A 12893-nucleotide genomic window follows, 5' to 3' on the forward strand; every position below is an offset into this window, starting at 1 on the left:
AGAAAATATCAAAATCAGCCCCAGAAACTAAAGTGTGACAAATAAATTTGAAACTTGATTCACTGGTTGAATATGTGCCATCTTTAAAAACTAAGTTTCATTCCTGTTAGCACTGTGCATGTGTATCAGTAAAATTGTAGATGAAAAATTTAAGCAAAATTAAAAAATTTAGCCATGTGTTAAAATAGCTTATTTCATGAGACATTTTTATGTAGAAAATAAAGAGCGCATCTTTCAAACTCTTTGATGTACAACAAAAAAAAAAGCCTTCTGTACTATCAAAACTCCTCACAGGAGATTTTGTTGTTCATAGCTTGCACTTTATTTTTGGAATCAAAAAACTACCCTATATACTCTTATTTTTGTGAAAATTCTTTGAAAACTGTGTAGAAGCAGAGTTTTGAGTCCTTGTGAATAAACTATGACAAAAAAGCTTGCATTTCCTGAATATTAATATTCAGAAGTATTTTAGCTTTAAAATAAGCAAATAGAAAAAAGTAAGTTGAAATCTCACCTAAAGAGTAGGCCTGAAACTAGTATTAGTTTTAAAATTACAGCTGTATCTCAACTCCTACTTAAGTACATCAATACCAGACACATTGATGAGGCTGATGTCTTCTACTTTAAGTACTATATTTCTTTGTAATTAGGCAAAAAAACAAAACAAAAAAAAAACATTGTTTCCTGCTACCAGCAAGAAAAAAATAGGGTAAGAAGGTTAATTTTTCAAAAGCTTTCAATATCTAGACTTTGAAAATCCTGGAGCCGAAATGATCGTAAAATGTTGAGACACAAAACACTAGGGTATGTAGGGTAGCAGGAAAAAATTGAACAATACTTCTTTTGCCTTACCTTGACATTCAACGATAGAGAGTAGTAAACAGACAATAGAAATTTTCAGCATCATCTTTTAACTCCTGAAAGCAAATGAAAATAATTAAATGACATTTTAAAAACATTATAGTCATTGTACATGTACATTGTACTTCTAAATTAAAAATTCAACACAAAATGTACACTTTTTTACACATTGTAACATACATGTAAGCTTGATAGCTGACCTTATTATCAGTTATACCACTAATCTACAAGTATTTATCTTGTACAAAGGAAAAATCTTTAGAATCATAATGGAATGCAACTTTAACCGATATACTGTAATTAAATTGTATGATAATGTTAAGGGCAAAATAATACAAGCATGTCGTCAAGATGCAAAAAATTCATGGTTGGTATTCAATGTTTTCCTTACATTGTACTTGTTAATTTTTTTGTTCAAATATCGGTCTTTGGATTTATTCTTAGTGATGAGTACATTTGTACATGTATTTTCTTTGTAAATGTTTTATCATTATATGCTTGTGATATAACTGGGAAAGCTCCAGTGCTACCACTACTGGGAGCTGAGCTATTAGAAATTTTAATGAAGCCAACTAAGGTCAAAACTGGATACAAGCTTTTTGTGGAGATTTGGAACAAACTTAGTAAATGAAAAATTTTTTAGGTGAATATTTCCAGGTCAACAGTTTTGAACCCAGGTCAGTTGGGTAAAAGGAATTTAAAACTTCTTTTGTTTGGCCTAAAATGATCCCTGTAAGCAAAGCAAATACATCTGCAATGTTAGAAATGCTTCTTAGAATTTAAGTTTGTTACATAGAAATCAGGTTTATCTGAAATTTGCTCAGCCTTAGCCTTCCCTACATATTTGTGAAGGCATGGTGCTTTATTTAATCTTGAGAGCAATAAACCGTTACAAAAGGCTATTTTGGAGCACTTCACCTAAACATGAGGGCAATTTATTTTCTAAAACCTGCAATAAACAGCCTTCACTTTCATGTGTTGTATAAGTATCATAAATGAATATCAACACCATATGAGTATACATGTACGATGTACATGCAAGGCTGGGTGGTAAATTCCACCCATGGTATTTACCCTCGAATTTACCGGTTTTTACCACATGAATATATATTCTCATGTGGTAAAAACCAGTAAATTCCTGGTTGATTGAAATGTTTTAGTTATATTAATCCCATAAATAATTAACAAGAGGCTCCAAGGAGCCTGAATCGCTCAGATTGTTGAATTTTGCCTTTCAAAGGCAATAAATTAAACAAGAAGCTGTCCAACAATTTTGACTCAAGAAGTCTTTGGTAGGACTTATCACAAGATCTCTTCAACAACTGAAAGTTTCTTTTAATCTATCATAGTTTTCAAGATATTGACTGAAAACTACTTAAAAAAAAAGTTGTTTTATATCCTTTCAAGGGCAATAACTCTTACAAGGAGCCTGAAGACTTTTGTAGTCCTAATAATATGGATCATTTCAGCTATTGAAAGAATTTGGATAAACCAAACGTTTAGAAGATATATGTGAAAAACTACTGTCTGACCCCTATGTTCTATTTTTAGTAACAGTGGCCATGTTTTTTCGACGAATCAAAAATCCCCATATCAGTTCTATGCAGTATACCACAAGGTGCATTCACACCAAGTTTGCTTTAAATTGGTCAAGTAGTGTCAAAGGAGAAGATTTTTGAAAGAAATAACATTAAAAATAGCTAAAATCGTTGAAAAAGGGCAATAACTCCAACATGGCTTAATGGATTAACACCATAATTTGATCAGAAATAGATCTCATCATGCTGAACACTTTTACCCACTTCAGAATCCAGCTAAACCTAACAGTTTAGGAGATATATGTGAAAAACTACTGTCTGACCCCTATGTTCTATTTTTTGTAACGGCAGCCATGTTTTTTGACGAATCAAAAATCCCCACATCAGTTCTATGCAGGATACCCCAATGAACAGTCATACAAAGTTTGGTTCTAATTAATCAAGTAGTTTCAGAGGAGAAGAGTTTTGTAAAATTGTAGCACACATGGCCTTTGGCCAGGCAAACTAAAAATGAAGACTAGGTACATTTTAAATAATTCTTCATTACTTGGATTAACATTATGATTGATTATCATATGATTTAGGGGTTTAAATCATAGATTAATACATTTTAACAGTTATAGTTTTATGTATGTACATGTACATGTAGCAGTATGAATTTTCTGACAGTTTAGTTTTAACCTCATAAATAAATTTAAATAAAAAAACATCATCTAAATAATTAACATTTTGACTAATTGGGTTTACTCCTCGAATGTCAACAACTTTTGATCTGCAGGCAATTTACAGGTAAAAGTTTGTTGGCATTCCAGGAACAGCTGCAAGTAGTTATCACAACAAAAGTGCATGACATCTTAACAGTGATACTAATTAAATACAGGTAAATTACAGGTAGTTAAAAACTAGTCTGTGGCAAATTGTACATGTATTTTGCTAATACTGCTAGAACAATTGGATTCTCTTAAAATAAAACTTTTTAGAGTATTGCATCTCAACTTTAACTTGTAAATCATCAGGAATTCCAGTATGTAAAAATTCTACAATAGACTCTTTGGACTTAAATGTTTTTGTTTTTTTTTTATTTCTATAATTGTGTTACTGATGCAATATTTTACCATATAACTTGATGGAATTTCTTGAAACTTTGTATTTGTCTTTAAAAACTGTTTTATTTCGTTCAGTTATTCAAGATATTTTTCTGGTCATAATATTATACCCTTGTTTATCCTTTATTATTGTAAGTGGTTCATAATATGAAATATTGTTTGGGTGTTTGCTATGTTCGCAACTCATTGGAATTCTGGTTACCCTACAATGTATTTCATTGATTTTCTTGAAACTTTGTACAGTTGTGGAAGACACTATATATTTTCATACTGTGCTCATATTCATGCTCACCCAGTTTCCAGCTTACTGGAAATTATCAAATTTCCTTAATTATATCTTATTATCTTTAAAGTTTAATGAATTGGTCTATTATAAATTTCATATAAAATTTCATTTCAATAAAAATATTTAGAATGATATATTTGTTTTAATTTATAATATTAGTACTTCACTATACTTTCTATAATATTTCTAACATATAATTTGCTAATTAACCTTTCCATTCCTGAAATATTTTTTGTTAAAAAAGAATTTTTTAATTTTATTTATTTAAATTTCATAATGATTTTAACCCAAAATCTACTATTTTCTCTCATAAAAAAATGTTGCTGTTTTATCAAGTTCACTTAATATTTTTGATTGTTTAATACTTATAAAATCATTTGAATAGTTATAAAAAAAAAAAACACCCATTGTCATTATCTAACCATCAATTTAAATCTTTTTGTTGGCGTTCGAGGAATAGTTAACATATAACGTGTTGGAGGAAGACACCAACAGTTGAATACAGTCAATAATGACATAGGTAAAACAAGTAAAATTCTACCTACAAAATGTACGAACCCAGTCTTAATTAAGAAAAACCCTATTGTCGTATGGTATAAATGTCATAAATTGTTAAAACAACAGGTTTCAAGAAACTGTTTATTCAAGGTGGGTTAGCCAGACATACATGTAGACAGGGATGAAAACAATAAAATGTCATTAATGATTTCCTGTTCTTTGGCAAATATGTAACAGGTTCACCTTTTCCAATCATAAAACACCCTAAAAAATACTTGTAATAAATTAAATTAAACAGTACAAGAAAGCTTTTAAAAAAATCATGCAGTTTAAATAGGTTTCACTTTATCTAGACCTTAAGAATAAAATCCACTGACCAATTTACAATGTACATTTTTGTTGGTAAAACTAACCACAGTGAAATATATAAATTCCAGTCTGGTCAATCTAGTTGACTACCACAATTGTATATGCTGGCATTTACTGCAGACATGGATAAATGCCAGCATTTTGCCAACCTTGTGTACATTACATAGACATGATTACCCAAATTATAGTTTAACAGTAAGATTGACAGTATTTTTAGTTAATGCCCCTTACAATCCCTGTTGAGCGCTGCTTTGCAAACTTAACGGGGGAGGGGTTGGAGAACATGCACTCAAAGTAAATTTTAAACAAATTGATGTCATTTCATGCAATATGAGAGCATCTGCAAAAAAATTCAGAGATTTATGATGATTGGAATAAACAATTTTTTTTCCAAAAAATTGAAAAAAAAAAAAAAATTTGGATTTAACCACTGACAACTCTGTTCTCTTCTAGGAAAGAGTAACACTCTTTCACATGACTTAATAAGAAGGTATATCCTATTTTGATGTATAAATGAAATAATGAATAGATTGTTTTTGATTGTACTAGAAAAAAAGATGAAAAGGTTTAATTTTGTACAATTAAATGTTTCAGAATTTTTCTATAAAAACCTCTGCAAATGGAAGATAACTCTGGTTTATGAGAAGACTTCATTAAACATTTAATACAACAAACTGAAATATAGAAGTTAACATAAAACAAGTACAAAGATAGCGAACACAGTAAAATTTTCATTTTGTACTTTTAATTTTCATCAGGAAATAACACATGGCATGCAATTTCAATTTCCGATAGTTTTTTTTTTAACGCCACTAAATTATCAGTATTTGGCTAATCAGGAAACAGAATTTTGATCAGGTGACTTGCTTTTCCAAGGAAGAACATCTTCAAGGTCAAAGGGTAAAAAGCCGAACTACACCAACTGTGTTGGGAAAACATTAAACAAAACATCTGATAAATAACACAAGTTATGCTTCAGTGACTAGATATCTTTCACTAGATTGGAAATAAGATTTTTTTTACAAAACAAATTTTTGTCCGTAATTTCGAAACAATAATTCCACAATATCAATGAAAAATTAGGAATTTTCTACATAAAAATGTAAGATTTGTTGGAGGTTTTTGGTAAAAATTACTATATTTTCATAGGATCTCAGGAACCTGAGCTTCCGGGTCCCTGACCGTAAAAACTCATTCAGGACCTTTGGTAATCACAACAGGGAGTTCAGGGGACTTGTGAAAATTCTCATAAAAGATCAAAATTGTTTAACACAACTAATCATTAAAAGGATATATATAGGTTACGTTTCCATGGTTAGGGAAAGTGGAAGAAGGTGAACAAACACCTATTATCTGTACGCGGTGCAAAGACGCTAAAAAAAATCTGTTCACTACCGTTGATAGTACAAACTGCAACATAAGACTTTTCTTGGAACCCTCTGAATCCCTTACAGGACTTGTCATATTTGTGGCAAGGGAGTCCTGGGACTTGCATTTTTTTGGGAGGAGTGAGAACCCTGTTTTCTGTGAAAAATAAACTAAATAATTGAATGTTACATTTTATAATTTGCTTTTATATAATAGTCTCCCACATGAGACAGTGGCAATAAAGAAAAAAAATTTGAGAAGGAAAAGTATGTTGTATGAATATTTAAAAAAAAAAAAAATGCTATTTCAAGAAAAAAAAAATTCTGGTTCAATTCTGAGTATTTCTAAATAAATAGTCTAAAATTTTATCGAATTTTGTATTTTTTTTTCTAATAAATAAGCATTACATCATCAAATCAATAGACTGTAACTATCAGGGCTAAAACTACTTGAGAAAAACAGGGAGAAGTGACCTCATTCAGAGGGATATTAGGGAGTGATCAGGGAGAAGTGAACGCTAATGTGCATCATTTACTAATGCTTTTTAAAAATTTACATGTGTTATATGTTATGTACATGCACACAATATAAGCAGGAATTCTCATGTTAAATTTTTTTTTATTGAGATAAACGATACTTTTTCTTTAAGCTAAATATGTAAATACATTGTATTTTGGACAAAATAAAATCAGCCTGCTGACTGAAAAATGATTGATTGTATCATATATTCTGAAATGGAGTATATTTACATGTACAATATATCTATACCTCTACCCTTACCGAATTTATTAAAGCAAAATTAACTTATGATTGATTAAAGCAAAGATTCTGGCAATGCACTGTCCTATTTTGTCTTTTTAAACAGCACTGGCACTGGAATAGAAAATTTCAGACAGTGGCATTCTGTAGGAATTTTAATTTTGTTCTGCTCTTTCCCTGATCCCATCTAATCCTTACTGATTTCTTGTTCAAAATATCCAGTCTATTGATATAAGCTGATCAAAAGTATCAATAATCATGGTCAAAATTTATTACTGACAAATCAAGACTGAAACTTTATTTAATATTGCAGTGGTCGGTACAAACTTGTCTCAAGCTTAAGAAATGTTCAGTTGAAATGAAGAATTTACTGTTTAGTAATGAAACAAGATCAAAATGAAACACTTCAAGATTTCTACTGAATTATCACTTGAGATAAATTCAACCGAAGTCCCAAGAAACCGCACAACAAATTTGTACATTTCTTAACAAATTATGAGCTATAAAACATGAATTATTGTCTTAAATGTTTGAAACAAAAATGCTGATTAAAATACCGAAAATTTGATAGATTTCGAAGATTCTGACCATTTATTTTCTCAAATTGGCACCATTTTTGTTTGATTTGACTATATTGAAATATACAATAATAGCACTAACACAACAGTTTACACTATACAGTTGGGTATTCTTGTAGAATTTCATTTTTTTAAACCAAAATGCAATATCTGCATACAGGTACATGTACATGTATGTAGATGTAGTTCTTAACATAATATTGTGAGTTTTTTTCAAATTCTTTTTAGAATGGAAGTTTTACATTATAGAAATCAGAAACTTTTCTGTATTTTTATCAATTTTGAAAACACCTTTGACATGTACTTTGGTATAAAATGCAATAAGTGCAATCAGTAGAAAAATGTTCAATACTATTTACAACATACATGTAACATCAAATCATGCTTGTATTACAACAAACATCTGAAACTTTCATGCGGGAAGTTGGTGTGGTACAAGGAGAAAATGTGTCACCCTTTTTGATTTTTGCTTTACTGTAACGATTTAGAGGTCCACCTGGCATAGAAATGTATCTGGACTAAATACAATTACCAGAATTATGGGATATCAATAAAAGTCTTCAACCAGCAAAATAAAGTACACCCAGGGACATACCCCTAAAAATGGTGGCCATAAATTCTAGGGCCACCATGATGGACATACATGCCCACCCTTAGACCACATGCTGTTAGGACAATAAATATAATACACAGGAAATGATATACACTCTTTATAAGCAGTTCACCTTAAAACCCTCCACAGGTAAATTGTCTCAGGTAATTTTGGGTACCTGCACAATATTTACCTGGTTTAATTTTGTAACAAGCATATTAAAAAAAAACAAAAAAACAATTATTGTTGAAGGCAATAAATTTATTCTGTGGAAGACTTTTGTTTTGATATTTTAATTATGTAACTGTTCTTTTGATGTCAAAATTAAAAGTATAATAAGATATTTTTTCTTTTAAAAAAATAAGTGATTATATTACACATGTAATAAGCATAAATCAATTTACTCTAAAAATAAAGCTTTTGTTCTCAAAAAGAAATATATAATGTAAAATGTTATCATTTAGTTTTAAAATTAATATGTTTTAGTTTCATTAATTAGAATTACAAAAAACTAAAATTTCACAGCAGTATTATACAATTGAAGGGAAAGATAAAAAAATGTAAACACGTAAATAATGCTTTCTTAAAAATAATGTTTTCATTTTATAAAAATAATGCCACCTATTTCTATTTTCATATTGTAACACTAATTTTAAGTATTAGAAAGTTACCATAAAAAATTAAAATCATTGGTTTGCTTGACAGGAAGAAAAATCATTAGATTTCAATGAAAGCAATAGGGAATGGGAACACCATACATACAATGTATTACATACATATTAGTATATATGCATATGATAATACTGATACACATAATTTTAAGATTCTTTTTTAAACATTTTTGATTGGCCTTCAAAAAGGCTCTTAATATGTAGACTAGAATAAGTGTCTCTTTCATGTCTTTCAGCTTATGTTGGTAGTAGACTGGTTATCTTCTCTTTGAACAGTTTGTCCTTGAGTTTCAGGTTGAAGTAGCCGATTGATTTTCCCCTGGATCGCTCGGGGAATATCTTTCTTGGTAGATCTGCAGTTGCACGACCTTGCATCAGTACCACTGTTGGAACAACCTTGTAACGATGATCTATAAAAGTATTGCAACAATCTACTGTCAAGTCTGTGCTCCAAAATGTTGTCATGGCATTTTCTAAATCATCTTTGGTTTGGAGGTTCTGCTTGGCTAGTCTGCACTTTAACATGTTCCACACCATCTCAATCGGGTTTAAGTCTGGAGATTCTGATGGCCAGCATTCCCACCAATTGATGCTGTTTTCTTTCATGAAGTCTTTGGATAATTTTGAACAGTGTTTTGGATCATTGTCTTGTTGAAAACGATGCTTGTCTGGGTACACCTGCTGAATGAATGGTAGAAGAGTCTGGCTAAGAATCTTTTCTACAAAAAACTCAGATTTCAGTATGCCATCAAAAATCATAAGACGAGTAGTTCCTCGTCGACTAATACCTCCCCATACAATGTACATGTACTTTTAGAGCATGCTTAGGTTGTGGAATTGGTTGTGCTACTTGGTCTATCAAATGGTATATAATAACTTTATTGTCATGTAGTTGAACCATACATTCATCAGTAAAAATTATGTCATTAAAATTGTCATTGTCAGATATCAGTTGCTGACAAAAATGCTACTCTTTTCTCTTTATTGGGTTGTGGAATCATTTGACAATAACGTGGAGAATTGGCTGTATAACCAGCTTCTTTGATGGCAATATGTACAGTTGTTTTTGACACAACTGTACCTCTTTCAATAAGTTACGTTGAATATATGATGCTGTCATTGTGCAGTTTTCAGCCAAGGCAGATTGGACTGTTGCAATATCTCCTTCTGAAACTTTTCTAAATTTAGTGAAGTTTTCTGGTTTGGAGAAAAGGTTGCCTGACTTGTACTTCTGGATTATATTTTTAACTGTGCTCCAATCGACGTCTATACCATGATGACTGGAAGGAAAGATATCGGATGATGGCACTGACTTTCCAGCTCTTTCTGTACAGAGAAACAATCTCTAGTCTATGTGAATGGCTAAGCTTGAACTTTGGCGTGTAGGACAGCTACACTATTTCCAATAAAGAGCTGCACTATAAACGCATGATACGCCCGTTTCACTTTTAACTTGTCCTTTTGCTTTTAATAAAGTTATATGATCGAGTAGAAATACTGTGAGCCCTGTCAAATACCCTCCCCCCCCAAAAAAAAGTTAATAAAAATACACAAAAAATTTGGCACTATCAAGGCTACCTCAAGTTTAACTAAATTTGCTGTCTTGATTTTTCTTCAATACATTTCTATCTTGTTTAAAACACACATTTCTGACAAAGTTACAAAGTACCTTTATATTTGTTAGTTGATCATTATAATAAATGGTCTTTTTTAAATGATATTCCAACAAATAAAATTTCCTTGGCTGTTTCCGGCTTTTTTTTAAAAGTAAAACTTCATAACATGGAATTGTAAAATTTAACATTTATACAAATCAGACAGGACCTTACTTCAATAGATATGAACAATTCACCAAAGTTTCATAAAAGTTAGTGAAAGTGCTTTCGAGTAATTGTGCGAAAACTTGAAAATCTCTGTTTTTTTTTAAGTATAAAAATTCATATATCTGAAATTTATAAAAATTGAAAGGGAGCTTACATCAATTGATATGAACAATGCACTAAAGTTTCAAGAAAGTTGGTGAAAGTATTTTTGAGTTCTTGTCCGAAAACTTCAAAATTCCCCCCCTTTTTTTAGGAAAAAATTCATAACACGGAAACGAAAAAATTTGAAATTTGTAAAAATTGAAAGGGAGCTTATGTCAATAGATATCAACAATTCACCTAAGTTTCATGAAAGTTGGTGAAAGCATTTTTGAGTTATTGTCCAAAGTATGGACGACGGACGGATGGATAACGGTATACCATAATATGTCCCTTCTTTGACGGGCGTATAAAAATGGGTGAATTCTTGCAAAATTTTCATCAGTCTACCTGCTACTCTTTCTTTTTTTCCTGCTACTTGAAATACAGACTGTACTACAGATATCAATCCTGTTATTTCAGAAAAAAATGATCCTGCAAAAGTTATGTCAGTTTTTGGTATAATTTTACAAAAACTTGATGTAACTTTTTCATATCTAGGAGACACTATGCCTTAAAAATTTTCTAGATACATATACATTTGCATTTGTCTGCAGTCATAAAGAAATTAGGGGTGAAATTGAGGCCATACAGGGATACTAGATTTTGAGCTGGGCTACCTAACTTTTGGGTGAAATTTAATTGAACATGTAGAAAATATTACATAAAAATATGGTCTGGGCTACCAGCTTGTATTTCCTTGTTTTTACCCCTGTCATATTTGTAGAAACTAAGAAAGGTAATGATGCATCTTAAATGGCCGGGTTTTTGTAAGCTTAAGCTACAACAGTGAGCCATTAATAGCAGAATCCCTCTAAATGGCCACCATGATAGAAACATGAGGATGGTGACAGTCAAGACAATAAAACCCCAAAAGCATCTCAATTTCATACTCCTACAACACAAAAGGTTGGAATTCTGTTCCTCCATACCCCTACCTCTTACTTCTAAGCGCCATGTTGCATACCACTCGTTCCCACATTTTTTTAAATCAGCAGAATTATTGGAAAATATTTACCATTTAAAACATTTTGTACATGAACAGTTTCTTTCCTACAACACGGAAGAATGTGAATAAACTGAAGAAAAACAAATGACCTACCTGATGTCAGTGATGAGAAAATCCAGCAATCCTGGAATTCCTTTGTAAAAGCAGTTTAAATTAACTTCACATTCGGTTTTTAGCTTTTTGAATGTGTAATTCCGTTGATAAAATTACAGATTTTAAAATTTGCCCAACATTGCAACAAACATATTAAATTAACCAACGAATTGCCTTTACCAACTTGCAGTTTGTTTTGTCAAAAATATATTGTATTCCATAAAAATTAGTGATTTAATTCAAAATGACTGGTCACTTTGATAACTGACTTCATTACAAATATTTTCTTGGTATTTAACAAAAAATGGATTTGTATTGCTTGATTTCCGGTAGGTTAAACTTCTTTTAGACTCAAAATATTTGTTTAGCTAATTCACATTTGCGATGGCTTTCAACATGTCAGATGCTAGAGGTTAGGATGGGACCAAGTCAGAAAATAGCTTGCCGGACAACCTCCAGCACTGCTGAAGTACTCGATTTCAAAGGGTCGACAGTAACTGCAGTAATGTCGGCGTGTTTTAGACATTGCCAAATAGAAAGTGAACGCGTAGCGTGTATCACAATGATATGCATTAATACCTTGCAAGAAAAATATGTTTAAACATACATCTTACTCATGAAAAAAGCATACCTTTCACCTCTTACACTAATGCAAATTAGAAAGCAGCCGCCAATTCGAACATGCGGAAGTGATTAATGTTGTACGTTTCGTAACCTGGTCGTTTCGTACCAAATCGATTCGTACCTTAATTGAGACGTTTCGTACCTGGGTTAAATTTAATAGTGAGATGTTTCGTACCTGGGCAAACTCTTCACGACATAAGGCAAGATTGTGACGACATGGTCATGTTTATTAGATATATTGAACCATTTAATCAGCATTTTAAGCAAATTTGAACATATATGTTTGGTATAGAATGTATTAAACAATCAACTGATACCAATACCCGAAGTAATTAGCAATCAAGACACGCTCCAATAAACAAATTTACTGTATATTCATAAGACTGAACATTTATAATATTACTTCAATATTGAGATCATCTTTAAGCGAATTAAAAAAATATCAAATGAAAAATATAGCCGTGTCTACACCTCGAAAACTTGAGTACAGATAAGCCAGTACAAGGTGAAAACTTTTAAAGGGTAAATGCACCTAGATATATGAAATCTTAACGCATTTTATGTTTCAGACAACATCGGA

At 31.2% G+C, this 12893-nt stretch overlaps 1 protein-coding gene across 1 annotated transcript in view; it reads right to left on the reverse strand.

Moving 5' to 3' along the window:
• LOC148611884 (uncharacterized) overlaps nt 1-12410 on the reverse strand; it is a 22845-nt gene extending 10435 nt beyond the window's left edge. Inside the window, exons 1-2 of the mRNA XM_088592854.1 lie at nt 12321-12410; nt 853-917 (exon numbers count right to left, since the gene is read on the reverse strand). Coding sequence (XP_088448980.1) covers nt 853-907 — 55 coding nt within the window. The 5' untranslated portion in view covers nt 908-917; nt 12321-12410. The remainder of the gene's footprint in view (nt 1-852; nt 918-12320) is intronic.
• Between the last annotated feature and the right edge of the window lie 483 nt (nt 12411-12893).

This window comes from Perna viridis, chromosome 7 (genome assembly GCF_037379345.1).
Source record: "Perna viridis isolate PV_CMFRI_1.1 ecotype Kerala chromosome 7, ASM3737934v1, whole genome shotgun sequence".
Classification (NCBI taxonomy): Eukaryota; Metazoa; Mollusca; class Bivalvia; order Mytilida; family Mytilidae; genus Perna; species Perna viridis.